This window comes from Prionailurus bengalensis, chromosome E1, assembly GCF_016509475.1.
Source record: "Prionailurus bengalensis isolate Pbe53 chromosome E1, Fcat_Pben_1.1_paternal_pri, whole genome shotgun sequence".
Lineage (NCBI taxonomy): Eukaryota > Metazoa > Chordata > Mammalia > Carnivora > Felidae > Prionailurus > Prionailurus bengalensis.
Genome location: NC_057347.1, coordinates 58,384,240 through 58,400,555, shown reverse-complemented (window position 1 = coordinate 58,400,555; position 16,316 = coordinate 58,384,240). Strand labels below are relative to the sequence as shown.

At 61.2% G+C, this 16,316-nt stretch overlaps 1 protein-coding gene and 1 long non-coding RNA gene across 2 annotated transcripts; one reads left to right on the top strand and one right to left on the bottom strand.

Annotated features, from left to right (window-relative positions):
* Positions 1 to 4,581: 4,581 nt before the first annotated feature.
* On the top strand, positions 4,582 to 6,932 carry LOC122484760. The gene is made up of 2 exons (XR_006297699.1): positions 4,582 to 4,876; positions 6,362 to 6,932. It is a non-coding gene; the product is annotated as an uncharacterized LOC122484760 (long non-coding RNA).
* A 1,395-nt stretch (positions 6,933 to 8,327) lies between these two features.
* ENPP7 (ectonucleotide pyrophosphatase/phosphodiesterase 7) lies at positions 8,328 to 15,970 on the bottom strand. The gene is made up of 6 exons (XM_043582655.1): positions 15,568 to 15,970; positions 14,249 to 14,394; positions 12,477 to 13,103; positions 11,477 to 11,831; positions 11,235 to 11,393; positions 8,328 to 8,458 (listed from the first exon to the last, which is right to left on the bottom strand). Exons 1-6 carry the CDS (start codon positions 15,818 to 15,820, stop codon positions 8,328 to 8,330), a joined length of 1,671 nt encoding a protein of 556 aa, XP_043438590.1. The 5' UTR covers positions 15,821 to 15,970.
* Between the last annotated feature and the right edge of the window lie 346 nt (positions 15,971 to 16,316).

Sequence of the window (16,316 nt, the reverse complement as noted above, 5' to 3'; positions counted from 1 at the left end):
CTCCTCCCGGCTCCCCTCCCCCAGCCCCTCTTCGGGTCCCTCCCCAGGAGCATGTATTAGCAGCCAGAGGACCAGGGAAGCCGGGTACGTAGACCGGGGCCCGCTGGTGCGGCTCCAGGGCCTGAAACAGCCGCTGTGCAGCCTCCCTGATTTCTGTTTTGTGTTTCGGTGGACTCCCAGAATCTGTGTTTGTAAAAAATCGTGCAAAAGTACATGTAACATAAAACTTACCATTTGAATGCTCCCGAGCATATAATTCAGTAACATTTAGTACATTTCACAGGGTCATACGCCTTCACTACTATCCGGTTCCTGAACGTTGTCATCTCCCCCAAAGGGAACCTGTGCTCACCCAAGCAGCCCCCTCCCCGCCCCCGTGTCTCCCCTCGCCCCCCGCCCCAGCCCCCTGCAGCCACCAGCGGCTGTCGGTCGCCCAGGATTTGTCTCTTCTGGACACGCTGTACAGAAGGAATCATAGGACGCGTGGCCTTTTGTGACTGCCCTCTTTCCCCCCGCATGTCCGCGTGGCCTGTGTGGCATGGCTTCCTTCCTTGTCACGGCTCAGGCACGTTGCATGGTGTGGACACACCTCACTTCCGTTATCCTCACGTCTGTCCACGCACCTTCATCTGGGCTGTTTCCACCTTTCGGCAGATGTCAAGAACGTGGCTGTGAACATCCGTGTCAAGTACTTGCTGGAGCACCTGTTTTCATTCTCGGGGCGCCCACCAGCCGTGGGAGCGCAGGGCCACACGGTGACTGTGCGTCACCTGCCGGGGAAGCACCTGCCTGCTTTCCGCTGCGGCTGCGCCTTCTCGTGGGGCCCGCCGGCTGCGCGGAGTTCTGGCCCCTCCACATCCCCCGTGGCACTGGGCGTTTCCTTCCCTCCCTCCCTCCCTCCCTCTTTCCCTCCCTCCCTCCCTCCTTCCTTCCTTCCCTCCTTCCTCCTTCCCTCCTTCCTCCCTCCTTCCTTCCCTCCCTCCCTCCTTCCTTCCTTCCCTCCCTCCCTCCTTCCTTCCTTCCCTCCCTCCCTCCTTCCTTCCTTCCCTCCCTCCCTCCTTCCTTCCTTCCTTCCCTCCCTCCCTCCTTTCTTCCTTCCTTCCTTCCCTCCCTCCCTCCCTCCTTTCTTCCTTCCCTCCTTCCTCCCTCTCTCCTTCCTTCCTTCCCTCCCTCCCTCCTTCCTTCCTTCCCTCCCTCCCTCCTTTCTTCCTTCCTTCCTTCCTTCCCTCCCTTCTTCCTTCCTTCCTTCCTTCCTTCCTTCCTTCCCTCCCTCCTTCCTTCCTTCCCTTCCTCCCTCCTTTCTTCCTTCCTTCCTTCCTTCCTGCCTTCCTTCCTTCCCTCCCTCCCTCCCTCCTTCCTTCCTTCCCTCCCTCCCTCCCTCCTTCCTTCCTTCCTTCCCTCCCTCCTTCCTTCCTTCCCTCCCTCCCTCCTTTCTTCCTTCCTTCCTTCCTTCCTGCCTTCCTTCCTTCCCTCCTTCCCTCCCTCCTTCCTTCCTTCCCTCCCTCCCTCCCTCCTTCCTTCCTTCCCTCCCTCCCTCCTTCCTTCCTTCCCTCCCTCCCTCCTTCCTTCCTTCCCTCCCTCCCTCCCTCCTTTCTTCCTTCCCTCCTTCCTCCCTCCCTCCTTCCTTCCTTCCCTCCCTCCCTCCTTCCTTCCTTCCCTCCCTCCCTCCTTCCTTCCTTCCCTCCCTCCCTCCTTCCCTCCCTTCCTTCCCTCCCTCCCTCCTTCCCTCCCTTCCTTCCTTCCCTCCCTCCCTCCCTCCTTCCCTTCCCTCCCTCCCTCCCTCCTTCCTTCCTTCCTTCCCTCCCTCCCCCCTTCCCTTCCCTTCCCTTCTCTTCCCTTCCCTTCCCTTCCCACTTCCTGTCCTTTCCTTCATTATGATAATCGTCCCCTGGGCGTGAAATGGCATCTTGTGTTATGGATTTGCATTTCCTAGGCGAGTGTCTTTCTCTGCACTCCCTGGCCACTTGCGTCTCACCGTCTCACCGACCGTCTCCCAGTCTTTGGTCCAAAAGGAAGGGGAATGGCGCCAGCGGCCTCCAAGGTGCTTTGTGCTCGGAGCTCCTATACGAATTTGGAAAAATGTCCTTTGGTACCTTTTTAGGTTGGGAGCCACCGTTTTCTGTCATTAAGTTCACAAGGCTGCAGAGGGTGTGATTACCGGATACAATGGTCCCTCACTCTCTAGAAGCAAAACCCGACGTTCTGTCCCACTTCCAAGGTCATCCAGCAAGTCGTATCGCTCAGTCACAGACAAACCGAGCCAGAAAACCACTCTGCGCCCTGAGAGAACCCCAAATCTGAGTCCCCCGGTAATAAAATCCTGTTTCTTTCCTGTGGACCTGTGATAACACCAAGAATCTCAGGCTGCCCTTTGCCCTTCCCAGTCTGGGGTCCTGACCTTCAGGGTCGGCCTAATCGTGAGAAAGTGGCTGCTGGAGACTAGGTCTTCTCCCGAACTTTCTTGCCTTTTAAATACTTGACCGTATTTTTGTGCGGGGCCTTCTGAAGTCTGCCTCCCCTGCCCTCTTGGCAAGAAAATGGTCTTTTCTTTTCCTAAATGCAACTGCCCCCCACATCTCCCTTGGGCAATTCTTTTAAATATATCAAATGAAATGTAAATAATGCAGCAATGTGACCTCACAATACCCAAGACTGGAGTGGGGGGGATTCCTAGTTCTCTTCCCTTCCCCCCAGGGGCGTCCTGTGTCACTTCTTCCACTGAATCTTACTTTAATAAAAACATTTTTTTTATTAAAAAAATTTTTTTTCCAACGTTTATTTATTTTTGGGACAGAGAGAGACAGAGCATGAACGGGGGAGGGGCAGAGAGAGAGGGAGACACAGAATCGGAAACAGGCTCCAGGCTCTGAGCCATCAGCCCAGAGCCTGACGCGGGGCTCGAACTCCCGGACCGCGAGATCGTGACCTGGCTGAAGTCGGACGCTTAACCGACTGCGCCACCCAGGCGTCCCAAAAACATTTTTATGTTTGAAAGTAAGTCACTAATCACTCAAGCAGAGGCCTCTGGAACAAAAACATAATTTAAATTGAAAATGTTTTATTTCCTGTGATTCTAAGTCTCTCATTTAAAAAAAAATTTATTCTGGATCGAGTAATGGAATTAGTCAATTGACTGAACCAACATAAGTGTATTAAATTGTGTATATATTGGGGCGCGTGGGTGGCTCAGTGGGTTAAGCCACCGACTTCAGCTCAGGTCATGATCTCACAGTCCATGAGTTTGAGCCCCACGTCAGGCTCTGTCCTGACAGCTCGGAGCCTGGAGCCGGCTTCGGATTCTGTGTCTCCCTCTCTCTCTGCCCCTCCCCTGCTCATGCTCTGTCTCTTTGTCTCAAAAATAAATTAAAAATACATTAAAAAATAGTGTACATATTTATTGCATACATATATAAAAGTTAAATGTTTGAACGTCTCTTCATGGGATGGATAGGGCGCATGCTTTCAAACGGTTCGTGTGTCTTTGGATGACTATTGCTTATGATCTGAGACATGGTCCAGAATCTCTTCGTCCCTGGTGTGCGTGTGTTGGTGAAGATTCTGAGAAGACTTGTTTCTATAAATTCCCACCCGGTAACGGGAGAAAGGCGCCAGGGCTAGGTGCCTCCTCTTTCTGAACCGCTTTAGCGATTTAAGTCAAAAGTCACAACAGCGACTTATCACCAAAAACATTTTAAAAAATTGATTGGATCGAGTTGTCCTCCAGATGAGCAAGATTGCGGGCTTTCTCGGCACTCCCGGTAGGTGAGTGGCCCCGGGTCCCTCCCTGGTCCCCAGGATCCCCCACCCTCCTCAGAAAGTGGACCTTGAGGTCCCGATCTGAGGCTGTGGATCCTCGCTGACCCAGCGACCCGGATCCCGACCCCCTCCGACCCGGCCCGCTGCGCTTTAGCTGCTCCCGCGCCGGGGAGGGGGGGCGGGCAGGCTGCAGGTGTCTGGGCGCTCCGGTAGGGTTGATGGTGGGGGCCTCCCCGGACAGCCGCGCCGACTGTCCGGTCGGGGGGGGGGGGTGCGTGCCTAGGAGGCCACCCCGCCTCTGAAGCGGCCCCGCAAGGTGGGTCTGCGGAGAGGGTCACAAAGAGGAGAGGTGCACCAGCCTGCTGCGCGTGCGCGGACCCGGCTGCCACCCTCTGCGGGCTGTGCCTGCGAGTGTAGACGCCGGGGGCCTGTTGCAACCGCGCATCTTCGGGTGTCCGGGTCCCGGGTGGGTGTCGGGCGCGCAAGCCCGTGTTGTCCTAGTATTTACAGCGTGTGGCTGGGATGGGAAATAATGCGTACGGTGTGGGGTGTGAGGGGTGCGTGCGCGCCTGTAGGCGGCGCGTGTTCCGGCGTGTGCGTGTGTGTGTGTACGGGGTGTGGGGGTGCGCCGTGACAGAGCAGCGTGCGTGTGCGCGGAGCGCGCGGCGTGCCCGTCGCGTCCCGCCTGCGCCCCCAGCGCCGCGCTCAGGGACTGCGCACCGCCTGCGGCCCTGGCACCACCCACCGCGCGGCGCGGCGCGGAGCCCGGAGCCCGGAGCGCGGCGGGTAGCCATGGCAACAGAGGCTCCCGCAGCTCCGCGGTCTGGGTGAGGGGCGCTGTGCCCCCCCGACGGCGGGTGTGGGGGAGGGGAGGCCGCTCACCCCCAGAAACGCGCGGACGAGGCGGGACACACCCCTGCGAAGCGCCTCTGGCTGACACCCCTCGGGATACCGCCCCGCCCCGCCCCGGGCCCATCCTCGGTCCCTGCTGCTTGCCTGGGGGTCCTGGACCCCTCGCTCCGGTCCCCTGCAGGCCTGGGGCTGGGCGCCGAACCTTTCCTGCTGCGAGTGGATGCGCAAAGCACTTACTGCTGCTGGGTGCGAAGGCGCAGCAAGACAGGTGCGTCTTAGGATCCTGCTCCGGGGACCGAGCCTGGACCGGGTCACAAGCACGGCTGTCTGGTTTTATGACCGACAGCTGCTCCTGCTGGGTCCCGGAAGGATGGGCCAAAGGGAGCCCCCTTGCCGCCCCCCCCCCCCGCCATTCCCATTCCCAAGCGTTCGACGTGGCTCTTCAGTGGGGAGGAGAGCATCTGGGCCAGCAGCTCCCTGGGGTCTGGAAAAAAAGACTGACTTCCGCCAGCAAGTAGCACCTGAAGGAAAGGGCTGGCCGGGCCCTCCGTGGGGATATCTGCCGCCCCCCACCCTCGCTCAGGGCCAGCCAGCCGATGAGGCTGCCTCGAGTCTAATCCTGTTTTACCTGAGGAGGTTGGGCAAGACCAGTTTGCGTTCATTCATTCATTCATAACCCTTAGTACGTGCAGCCATTCTGAAGCGTGGTACCGAGGCCAGCGGCAGGAGAATCACCTGGTAACTAGTCAGAAGTGCAAATTCTCAGGCCCACTCCAGGCCTCCGATCCAGAAACGCGTGTGCGCGCTCAGGCTCACCAGCACAGCACCTGGTCTAACAAAGCGATTCTGAGGCACCCTTGAATTTGAAAACCGCCGATCCGGGGTGGCCTTGGTGCTGGGCGCGGGGCTGCATGATCCCTTCCCTCATGGGATCCTAAAACAAACCTGGTTTGGAAAGTTCTCCTTCCCTGGACTATGAGCGTTCACTTGGGGCTCCATCTACAACTGGGGGGAACGAATACTCTGACCCCTCCCCCAAGGCTGATGTGGTTATTTCCGAGGGGCGGGAGGAGAAGCTGGAGGAACCCGAGGTTCTGAATTCCTATTTCAGAAGCTGCTGGACAAAGGCTTCAAGGGGTCTGAAGAGCCCAAGAGCGCCGCCTCCTGGTGACAGCACGCGGGGCTGGCTCTAAAGGGGGGAGGCCTCCTGACAAAGGGGACTTTCACGGTCCCTCCGACACCCTGTCGCTCATGAACTGGCCAGTCAGTACTTGAACGTGTCACCCATCACTGCCTGGCTAAAGTCAACAAAGGCTTTGAGCAGACAGCTGTACGTGGACGAATGGTGTATCCGTGCGAGTCCTCAGTCACCTCCACGGGGCTCCGGAAGGCAGTGCCGCTTTGTTTCAGCCGGGGTTTTCTCCCGACTGTTTTGGTTGGGCCGAGAGTAAGATGGAGTTTGCACGGTGGGTTACAATGTTAGTTTTCAGCAGCGTCCCGAACTCCCCTGGCAGGAGTCTTTGGACAGCAGCCACCGGGGGAGACTGAGCGCTGCCCTCCAGGAGCCTCCGGGGTTGGCCACGTGGGGGGAAGGGAGAGCAGGCAGGTGGGAGCACGGACGACCTCCCCGACGTGTGCCTCTGGCTCCCTCTCCTTTACTGTTTCTAAATTTTGTCGCGTCTACCGGCCATCTTTGCTATGGCCCCGGTCAAGGCACTGCCCTTACATCAACACGTCCTTTTTTTTCCTTAAGTTACTTTTAAAAAGAAAAACCGTTGAAATACCAGACATAAATGGAAGATCAGTAGCTCTCACCTCAAACTGAAGGTGATCATAAAACCGGGGACAACGCAGGTATAATATTGCGGCCACGGGGTGGCCCGTCACCGCCCTGAGCCTGGCTCCTCTGGGTGCTAGAGCAGCGAGGTGCTTCAAGGCTTAGCGTCCCCGACCCGAAACTTCCTGCGAGAGAAGCAACGTTTGGAGGCGAATGGCAAAGAGAGCAGCCGTGACGCCTCGCTGTTCCGCGTGTCTTCGCGCGGGCCTGAAGCGTAGCTCGCGGGCCTCCCGTGGGCCGGATCCAGCTTGCGAACAGTAACTCACCTAATCGTTAGGACCAACCTGTGAGACAGAGACTCCTGTTGTTCCTGATTTTACAGTGGGGATGTGGCCCAGTGGTCAGCAACTCGCGTGGGGCTGCCCAGCATTGCGTTAGAGGGTCTGAGCACGGGAGCTGGGGCTGGGTCGCCCCCGGCCACACCGGGCGCAGGGAGGTCCCCACCACTGCACAAATGAGAAATGTAGCCTCACGGCACGAAGCCCGGGTCATGTTTCTTTCTTTTCTCTTTGAAAAAGTCAGTCGGACGAGCCTTAGAGTGTCTGTCGGCCCATCCTCTGCAAAGCAGCCAACCGTGGGCTCTCAGAGGCAGGCTGGGGGTCTTTTGGGGGCCTGTGGGTCGTGGTGGTCACACAGGCCCCTGTGGGTGCTCAGTGCTCGGCAGCTGTGAATGCACGCGGATTCCCCTCCGGGTCCCCTCCAGCCAGATGGGCAGACTCCCCGGGGCCAAGACCGGATTCGGGCCTGTCTGGAGTCAGAAGCTGGTGTGTGGGCTGGCAGGCTGGTCTGGGTATCTTGCGCCCGGCAGGCTCTGATGGGGGGGCGGGGGACGTTCCTTCTGGGGAAATGACTGGATGCAGGGCCTGTGAGGCCAAGGCAGGACTCCGGCTCCGGCCAGCTGGTGAGGCGGCTGCCGAGGGTGGGTTGGGATGGACCCTGGAGGTGAAGGTGGGGACCCAGTCACAGGTAGATGAGGCCCAGGGAGGGGAGGGGGGCTCACAGGCAAGGGGTCGTCTGGTCCCACAAACCCCTCCTGCGGAGTCGCGTCTCACAGTGTTACTGCTGGATTTGTAACTCGCAGTCTCTGCGGCCCGGCCTTCACCCGGGGGGCCCCTGCCTCCCAGCGTTCTCCTGGGCAGATCTCAGGGAAGTACGCATCTCCTCATCCCCTCATGTTTTCTGATGAGGACACTGAGGCTGCGCCCCTGGGTCACAGCTTGTGAGTGGGGGACAGACTGGAGTGGGAGTTGTCACTCCAAAGCCCTGCTCTTTAAAAGTGGTTTTGAGTGCATGGTCCGGAAATGCTTTGGTATGCTCAGTGCGCAGGGGACGGCGGCGTGGCGGACCGCACCCCTCCCGCTCTGGCCAGTCTCTGGAGCCCGCAGTGCTCCCCTGTTCCTGGGAGTGCTCCAGGGTGTTTATTTACGTGCAGACGTGCCCGCATGCGTGCGCACACACGTACACACGCACACATACTCTCCCCCCTCCCCCACGCCCACCCGTGGGGGGTCTCCTATTTGCAATGTCTTCGCCTTTTTAAATTACTTTTATTTTTTTGGCTGAGCAATGATGTGGTTCCCTGTCAGTTCGCAAAGAGCCTTCTCGCCCCACCCCTTGTGCCACCTCTCCTTGGCAAGGCCAACCAGGGCCTGTCCCGCAGGAAGAGCGGATGGGTTCCCGGGGGTGGGGATGGGGGTGGTTAGTCGTCCTAAGTTGTTAGGAAGGCATCACACGCTGGGGCCAACTGGTTGGGCTGTAAGAAAACCTAGCGGGCTTTGGAGCAAAAAGCCTGTAGCCACGGTGGCTACTGTGACTGCAGCGGCTAGGCTGTCCTTCATTCCCCCTGGAGCAGGAGCCGGCGGGGACCGGCGTGCGGACTCGATCAGGCAAAGCGTCCCCGCCACCGGCCCTGCGCCCCGGGTGGAAGCTGGAGCCGGGCCGCGGGACCTTCCCGCGCGGGGCTCCCGCGCGCCCCCGCGTGGCCGCAGACGGCACGGCTTGTGGGGGCGGGGCCTGTGGGAAGCCGGGGAGAGGGGAGGGGAGGGGGACCCTGCACCGCCCCAGACCTGGGCAGGGGCCCCACTGCCAGCACCAGAACGACTGAGCATGAGCTGGGGCTGTGGGGACACTGAGGTCTGCGGTCAAGTTGGGATTAAAGGCCCATCCGTGTCCAGCGGACTCACGCATTGAGAGGGCAGCTTCTGGAGGCTTCCTGGAAGAGGCGGGCCTGGAAGAATAAGTGTCTGTTGGCTGGTCTGGTGGAGAAGAGGAAGCAGGGCTGCAGGGAGGGAGGGACTGGTGGGAAATGGGCTGGGCAGATAGTGGCCTGGACACTCATGTCAGGCTGTGTGTGGGAACTCCTGACCCTCAGCTGACCCCCACCCTGCAGGTGGGGGCGGGGCTGGGGTAGGGGATGGCTTGTGGGGGCACTTTCCTAGGCCTGGCTGGGGGGTCCTGCAGACCCAGAAGTGGGGAGAGCCCGAGCGTGCCTCGGTTTCCCCTGCTCTCAAGCCTGGTGAGGAGGACTCAGGTCGCAGTGGAGGGCGGCCACGTGTGGCAAATCCTTTGGGCACTGCCTTTGGAGCGGAGGAAATGGCCTACGAGACAGCAGCCGTAGTTCCGAACCGGATTCGGCAGGTGTGACGCCAAACCCAACAGGGGAGGTTGTCTCCAGGGCTCCGAGCTCTGGGCTGGGCCCCGGCTCCGTTGTGAGGGCTGATTCTGCAGGCTTTTCCCAACCCGGCGTTTGTGACCTTGCTCTGGGGCTGGAAATTGGCTTGGTGGGCCGGACAGCGGGTTTGCTAGCACGCTTCTGGGGCAGACCTCCCTGGGACCATGAGCAGAGTCAGGTGCTCTAACCTCTCCCTGGCCTGTGAAGTCTGAGCCCCCTCTCGGCTGGAGGGCTGGGGAATCTTATAATATCACCGTCTCGTGCCGGAAAACCCACTTCAAGGACCCGATCCCCCTGCGCACAGAAAGCTAGTGGTGGACACAGCGGAAAGTACTCCAGACGAGGGATTTAAAAACCGGTGCTCAGACAGAGTCCCTTTTGGTGATCTTGGACTAGCTCGCTAACTTCCCAGGCTCCAGCGTCCTGTCTGGGTAAGAGGGAGTGGCTAAAATGATCTTTCTGGTTCCCTCCAGCTCTACCATTCAGTGGCAAGTGCCCCCCCCCCCCCCCCCCACTCCTCTGCAGCCCCTCTGCCTTCTGGCCTCCCTCCTATCTCAGCTGCCACTGGTTCCTGTCTCTCCTCACGTCTCAGTGAGTGACTGTGGCCCTTCTGGGGCAGCCCGACCCTGAGCTGCAGACACGGCTTTCCTATCTTGATTTTCTTTACCCCCAGAAACACACCTTGTAAGTCAGGCCCTTTAAAGGTATTGTGAACTCGTCCGTTTTACATCATCTCCACTCTGTCCCCAAGATGTTCTGCCCGGACCCCTGCGGGACCTTCCTAACTGGCCACGCTCTGGCCTCCTGTGTTCTTTTAATCATTGGTGTCGAATCAGGTGTCCCCTCCCCCCACCATGTCCCTCGGCTAGGGGCTCCCTGTGGCCGGTGAGGCAGCTCCGGGCCCCTCTGTCCGTGCTGAGCTCATCATGGACCCCTTCCTCCAATACCAGCCTCCAAGCACAGGCCTCCCTTGTCTTCCACAAACTCGAGGAGGCAGTCTCGCCCAGGGGCTCTCACTTGCGCTCCTGGAACCCCATCCCCCGGGGCTGGGCATGGCTGCCAGTCCTCCTCATTTAGGTCTCCCCCTCCCCCGTTAGACGGTCTCAGTTGTCTTGCCCGCTGATTCGTTCTCTGCCCGTTGTCTGCCCTTGGCGGCCCCTAAATTACAAACTCCGGGGCGTGGGGCCCAGACTGTCTTGGCTGGTATCCCCAGACCCGGGACACCCAACAGGCTCCCACTGTGTGGTCTGGGAATGAATGAATGATTTGGCTTCTGCTTTGGCTGGAGGGCTGTGGCACCACACGGCAGAAACCAGGCAGGGCTATCGCTCGGCAAGCTGAGTCCTCTGGGCTGGCTGCTCCCTGTGTGTCCCAGGACCTGCCCCGCAAACCTAAACCCCAAGGCTTCTGAGTTCTCCCTTGTCCCGGGGCACAGCACGGACTTGCAGGCGGCCGGGTGGGGAGGAGGCTGGGAGGGTCCCAGTGTCGTGGGTGGTCTGCTTGGGAAAGACCTGCTCCAGCCTAGAGCAGGGCAGCTGGAAGGGGCTTGCAGGGTCCTGAGGACTGACTCCTCTCTGCCCAGTGAGGGGGCCCAGATCAATGGTGGGGGCATCGGGCTGGGGCAGCAGGGAGCACGGTCCCACCCTCCCCTCCCCTCCTCTTGCCTCCCCTCCTCTCCCCTCCCCTCCCCTCCTGGGCCTCTGACCTGGAGCGGCATTATGCGACCTTGGCCAGAAGAATCGTAGCCACTGAGAGTCCCATCACCAAGGGGCACCAGCCACGTGGCATGAGGGCAAACCCTGAGGAAGTTTGGAGCATCCAGTGAGTGAGGGAAGCCAGAGCATATCACTTCCCCCCCCATGAGCCCCCTGACCTCGTCTCTCACCACGGCCCCTCCCCTGCTGAGCAGCCCCTCCCCACCTCCAGCCAGGTCCCTGCTGGGGTCCACCATCTTGTCTGCCCCTGGGCTGGGTCAAGGTGGGGGAGTAAGGGTGTGCTGGGGGGAGGCCGATCCAGGAAGGAGCCCTCCCGTGGCCATGTGGGACAGTAGGTTATGTGGCATCAGAAGCCCGGAGGTGGACTTCACCAGGAGGCCTGTCCTGTGGGCAAACCACCTACCTCCCTGGCCCTCAGTCTCCCCACCCCCAACAAGGCTGCTCCCCTTCTGTGCTGCTCCCAAGATGCGCAAAGTGCGCTGCATGGTGTCGGGTACTCGAGATGTTTCCAGAGGCTGGGGCGGGGAAGGAGAAGGCGGCCCCACACGGCTGACGGCCATCCCTGGTCAGGGCAGGGCAGGCGCGCACACACAGTCTGCAGGTGCCTGGGGGCAGAGCAGGTGCAGGCGGACGGCAGCACCTTACCTGAGGGGGACGTGGGCGACACGGTGCTGAGGGGCCCGTGGCTGGTTTTCTGCAGTGTGGGCGACACGGTGCTGAGGGGCCCGTGGCTGGTTTTCTGCAGTGTGGGCGACACGGTGCTGAGGGGCCCGTGGCTGGTTTCCTGCAGTGTGGGCAGCAGGACGCTGAGGGACCCGTCGTTGGCCTCGGGCACGATGCCCAGCAGCTTGCACATGAGCTCGTACACGTGGATGCTCTCGAAGGGCTCCACCTCCAGGCCCCGCTTGAAGCTGGGGCCCACGGCCCGGAAGATGGTCTTCATGTCTGTGACATTGTTGTGAAAGCCGTGTTCCCCCTTGTTGAATTGCACGCTCAGTCTCTGCCGAGGAGGGAAGGTCCTGAGTCTTTGCGGGGCTCGAAGCACACCCCCGCCCTCTCTGCCGGCCGCATCGCTGTGTCGGCAGAGGACCCCCGGAAGGCGTTCACACGTAGGGGCAGGGGAGGTTCTCTGAATTCTGAACCCCCAAGGATCCGTGGCCCAAGAGAGAGCCTCAGCAAAGACCTGGTGACAGAGGCGCTGACCCCAAGGACGCGGGGTGGGTGCTGGCCGCCCGGGGCGCCTGTGCACACCAGCGCCCCCTCCCTGACTCCCCCTCCCAGCCTGCATCTGGCTTCCCCTCCTGCATCCCGTGGCTCTCATCTGATGGCAGAGCGGGCCCCTTGCCCTCGTCCCTCCCTCCCTCCCTCTGGCCGGTCTTCCCACACTTTGACCTCCACGCATGCACACGCACGTACATGTATGTCCACGCACGCACCCAGAGCGTGTACGAAGCACACACACGGATCTTACGCACGTACACACATGTGCACGTGGACAGACGCACTCCCACCGCGTGGTGATGGGTACGTGCCCGTGGCGGCCCGCGCCCCTCACACTGGGGGCCGGTGGGAGACGGAACTAGAGGGAGGCCCGGCGGCCCAGTGAGGGAACCCGTCCCCAGCCGTGATTCCGCGGGCAGCTCACCCCGTGGATGACGTAGCCAGGGTCGCTGAACATGAGCAAGGGGGTGATCCTGGAGTTGTTGGCGTAGTGGAGGGACGAGGGGAAGGACTCCTTCTTGAAGACGTGCAGTTTGGGGTGGGCGTCCTTGAGGACCTCGTACACCTTCTCCAGCCTGCCCTCCTTGGGGAGCAGCATCCCGTTCGGCCCGTAGTCCAGGAGCTCAAACTCGATGTCCTTGAAGGTGAAGTTGGGGAACTTGTGGAACTCCACCAGGTCCTGGGCCTGCTTGTGGACGGTGGTCATGCCGTGGTCCGAGGTGATGATCAGGTTGAGGCTGTCCTCCAGGCCGCTGCTCCTGATGCTGTCCCGGAGGTAGCCCACGGTCCTGTCCACCTGCATCACCATGTCCTTCCTCTGCTGGGACTCGGGGCCGTACTTGTGGCCCGTGGAGTCGGGCTCCCCGAAGTAGAGCGTGACCAGGTCCAGGCCCTCCCCCGTGAACCAGCTCATCACCGTGTCGATGTTGGCTTTCCACTCCGCCTCGTTTCCGTAGTTGTGCAGAGCGCCTTCCTTCCGGCTCAGCGTCACGGCCACGTTTTGGTAGGTGACGTTCCCGCCAGGGTAGAAGAAGGAGCCGGTCTTTAGGCCCTGCCAGGGAAGGTGGCGTGGGAGCCACGGGCCTCCTCGGGCTCGGCCCCTGCCTGCGCCCGCCCCTGCCCGCCCCTCTGCCCACTCGCTCTGCCCTGCACCTGCTGCAGGCGTGGGCCTTTCTCTGGGGGAAGCCCTTTTACAACTCTTATCTTATGTTCCCGATTTTATAGAGGAGAGAGCAGGTGCCCCGTGGACTCAGGACTCAGCACCAGTGACATGTCCCCAGAGACGCAGCGTCCTCGTCATCACTACGGCCCTAGGCCCTTGCCCCGAGGCTGAGCTGTCCGGACGGACGGCCCTCCCCTTCTGGCCTGGAGCCCGGCCCCTCCCCGCAGGATTCTTGTCCAGGTCCTTCCCCCGTGTCCTCTGGCCTGCCCTTGCAGCCTTCAACCTGGCCACCCATCCGCCTTTCCATAAATCGATGGCTTAATTGCAGATCCATCTGGCCCCCCAACCACGTGCCCGCGGTTGGCCGCTCCCCCTGCGCCCTTCTGTTTGGACCGAGCGCCGCCAGAGGCCAGGCTCTCGGCCCCTGCTTTCTGTGAGTGAGCCTGGCATCTGGGTAGCTCCTTCCAGAGTGGAGGGACTCCGACCTGCGTGGACACCCGGCCTAGAAGGTGGGTGTAGGCTCCGAAGTTCATCCTGGGCTCATCTTGAAAGCATCCGTTGGGCCTCGTTGACTAGAAACCACGCCTGTGGTGGGGCCAGGAAGCTCCCAGGACGTTGCAGGATGGTGAGCTCCCTGAGCTCAACCCCACAACCCGCCTCTTACTTTGTCTTCCTCCCTCTGGAACTTAGCCACCCAGCCCCGAGAGGAGCCGGGAAGGGGAAAGGCATCAGGCTGTTTCGTTGTTATGTGCCTTTTGGTCGAGTGACATTATTTTTCCCGTGGGAACCCCTCTGCCACTGCCAGGGGGCCAGGGGTGCAGTATTCCCTCCCGGCGGGAGCACGGCGCAGCCCTGCTGGGTCCCAGGGCTCCAGGGAGGACTGGGCAGGGCGGTACCCACCGCCTCCAAGGCCCCTCTGTGCTGGGAGCCCAGGACTCCAGGGCGGGGAGCGGGCCAGCGTGGGTCTCGAAAGGTCTTTCTGGGCCTGGGCCTTCCTTCCCCTCTCTCCCGACTGCCGTCTGTGGGGGCATTACCTGCCTCTGGGCTGTGATCCAGATGGGTAAGCTTCCATTGTCCCACCACATCTGGACACCCAGCGTGGCGTGGTAGGGCAGCTTCACCTTGCTGGTGGTGTTGTAGTACATGTTGTGAACCACGCCGTGGTTCTCGATGTATTTGCCTGTGGGGAGGAGGCAGCAGAGGGGAGGTGGGAGGTGGGCGGGCTTTCTCACGTGCCGCCCCCCAGGAGCCCAGGTTTGGGGTCCCGGGCACATCCTCCCCAACCCAGAGGTTCTATCCCCAGTGCCGGTGACTTATCCTGCGGCTAAATGTGCGCACAGCGCGGCCCCACCCGTGCGGGGACGTCATTTGTAGCCTCTGGGTTTTAGCAAAGCCTGGGAGGGACCCAGATGGCTCTCAGGAGGGAACTAATTAATCAGTTACGGCCCGGTCATAACACAGAATCCGGGCAGAAATTTAAATGAACTCCCAGCGGAGCTCTATCCACGAGGTATTTTCTAAAGGTCACTTTTTGCACGGGAAACACGCGCACGTGCGCTCCGAAGGCACAAGAGGAGGGACGATGAAGAGTGTGCCCCCTCCCCCCGCACCCCCGTCCGTGATCTGCGGAGGACGCAGGTGATGTGCAGGTGTTTGCAGTGGGAGCCGTGGTCACAGAATGCTGGCGTCAGGATGAGCCGTCCGTAAGGAATGGGGTCCCCCCTCCCAGGTCACGTCCCCCCAGAGCCTCAGCGTGTCACCTTGCTTGGGGATGGGGTCTTTGCAGGTGCAACTAGTGAGGTCAAGATGAGGGCAGTCTGGGTCAGGGTGGGCCCGGAGTCTATGGGCAAGCATCCTCACGAGATGAGGGGAGGCACAGGCGGGAGGGGCGGCTGGGGCTAGACCGACGGGCAGGAAGCGGGGAGCGGCAGGAAGGGCCCCCTGAGTCTCCCTGCTGACACCTGAATTCTAGACTCCCAGCCTAAATAGGGCGACGGTGGGTTCGAGGGGACCTCGGGGGCGGGGACAGCAGGGAGCCTCAGGCTCATCTCTCCTGCCTGCCTGTCTGAAACCCAGCCACACTCACCACCTCCAGAAGCCCTCCCAGGTTGCCACCTTGGTTGGGGTCACTGTTTAAAACGAGACGGCTGGGTAGTTTTGTGCCTTGTGTCGGTTGTCACCGGCCGTGCTGCGTCTCCCCAGTGACAGCATCCCCTCCTGGGGGTCACCTTTGTCCCTGTGCGGCCCCCCGGGGGGACAGGGCTCTGTGCATACACTGGGTGCCTTCTGTTGGTTCCCCCTGGTTGCTCAGCCCCCTCCCCAGCCCCAGGCCCCACCCGAGGCCAACGCTCACCAGTGACCAGGGTGAAGTGGCAGGGGCTGGTCATGGTGACGAAGGCCGGGGTCATGTAGCGTGCTTTCACCCCGTCGAGTGCCATGGCGTCCAGGTTGGGAGTGGGTACGTCCTGGTCATAGTCCCAGCGGAAGCCGTCAAAGGACACCAGCAGCAGCTTATTCCGGGAGACCTTCCTGCCGACGGGAGCCCCTGTCCCCGGAGCCAGGAGGGTGGCCAGGGCCACGGCGAGGAGGACAGCCGAGCGTCCCATGATGCGTTTTTCAGACAGGAAAGCCTCCGGGCTCGTTCCTGCTGAGGAGCAGAGCAAAGTCCCAGGGTCAGCCGGGCCGATCTGATCCTGTGCCTCTTTGAACACAAGACCTGCACATACCTGCGTCTCGGAAAGCGGCCCTGGTCACCGCACCTGCCACCCGGGCCCAGCCCTCACGCGGCGTCCGCTTTGATTGCCAGCACAGCCTCCTGGGCTGGGTGCTCCTCCCACCTCGTGCACGTGTGTCCTCACAGGGAGGATGGGGACCGGTCCCGAAGGCCTGGATTGCAGAGGAGGCCACTCCCTCCAGAAGGCCTGTGTCCCCACTCCACCTCTCCTAGGCGCTCTCGGCCCCGGTGCCCTGCTCGCCCTGACCCCAGAGCACTCGGAAGAGGGGGCTCCCTCGTTACCTGTGCTCATGGGGGTGGGCGCACGCGGGAGAGGGACCCCTGAGTTCAGTGTGCAGCCCCCTTCTCTGTCCCTGTCTCTCTCTCCC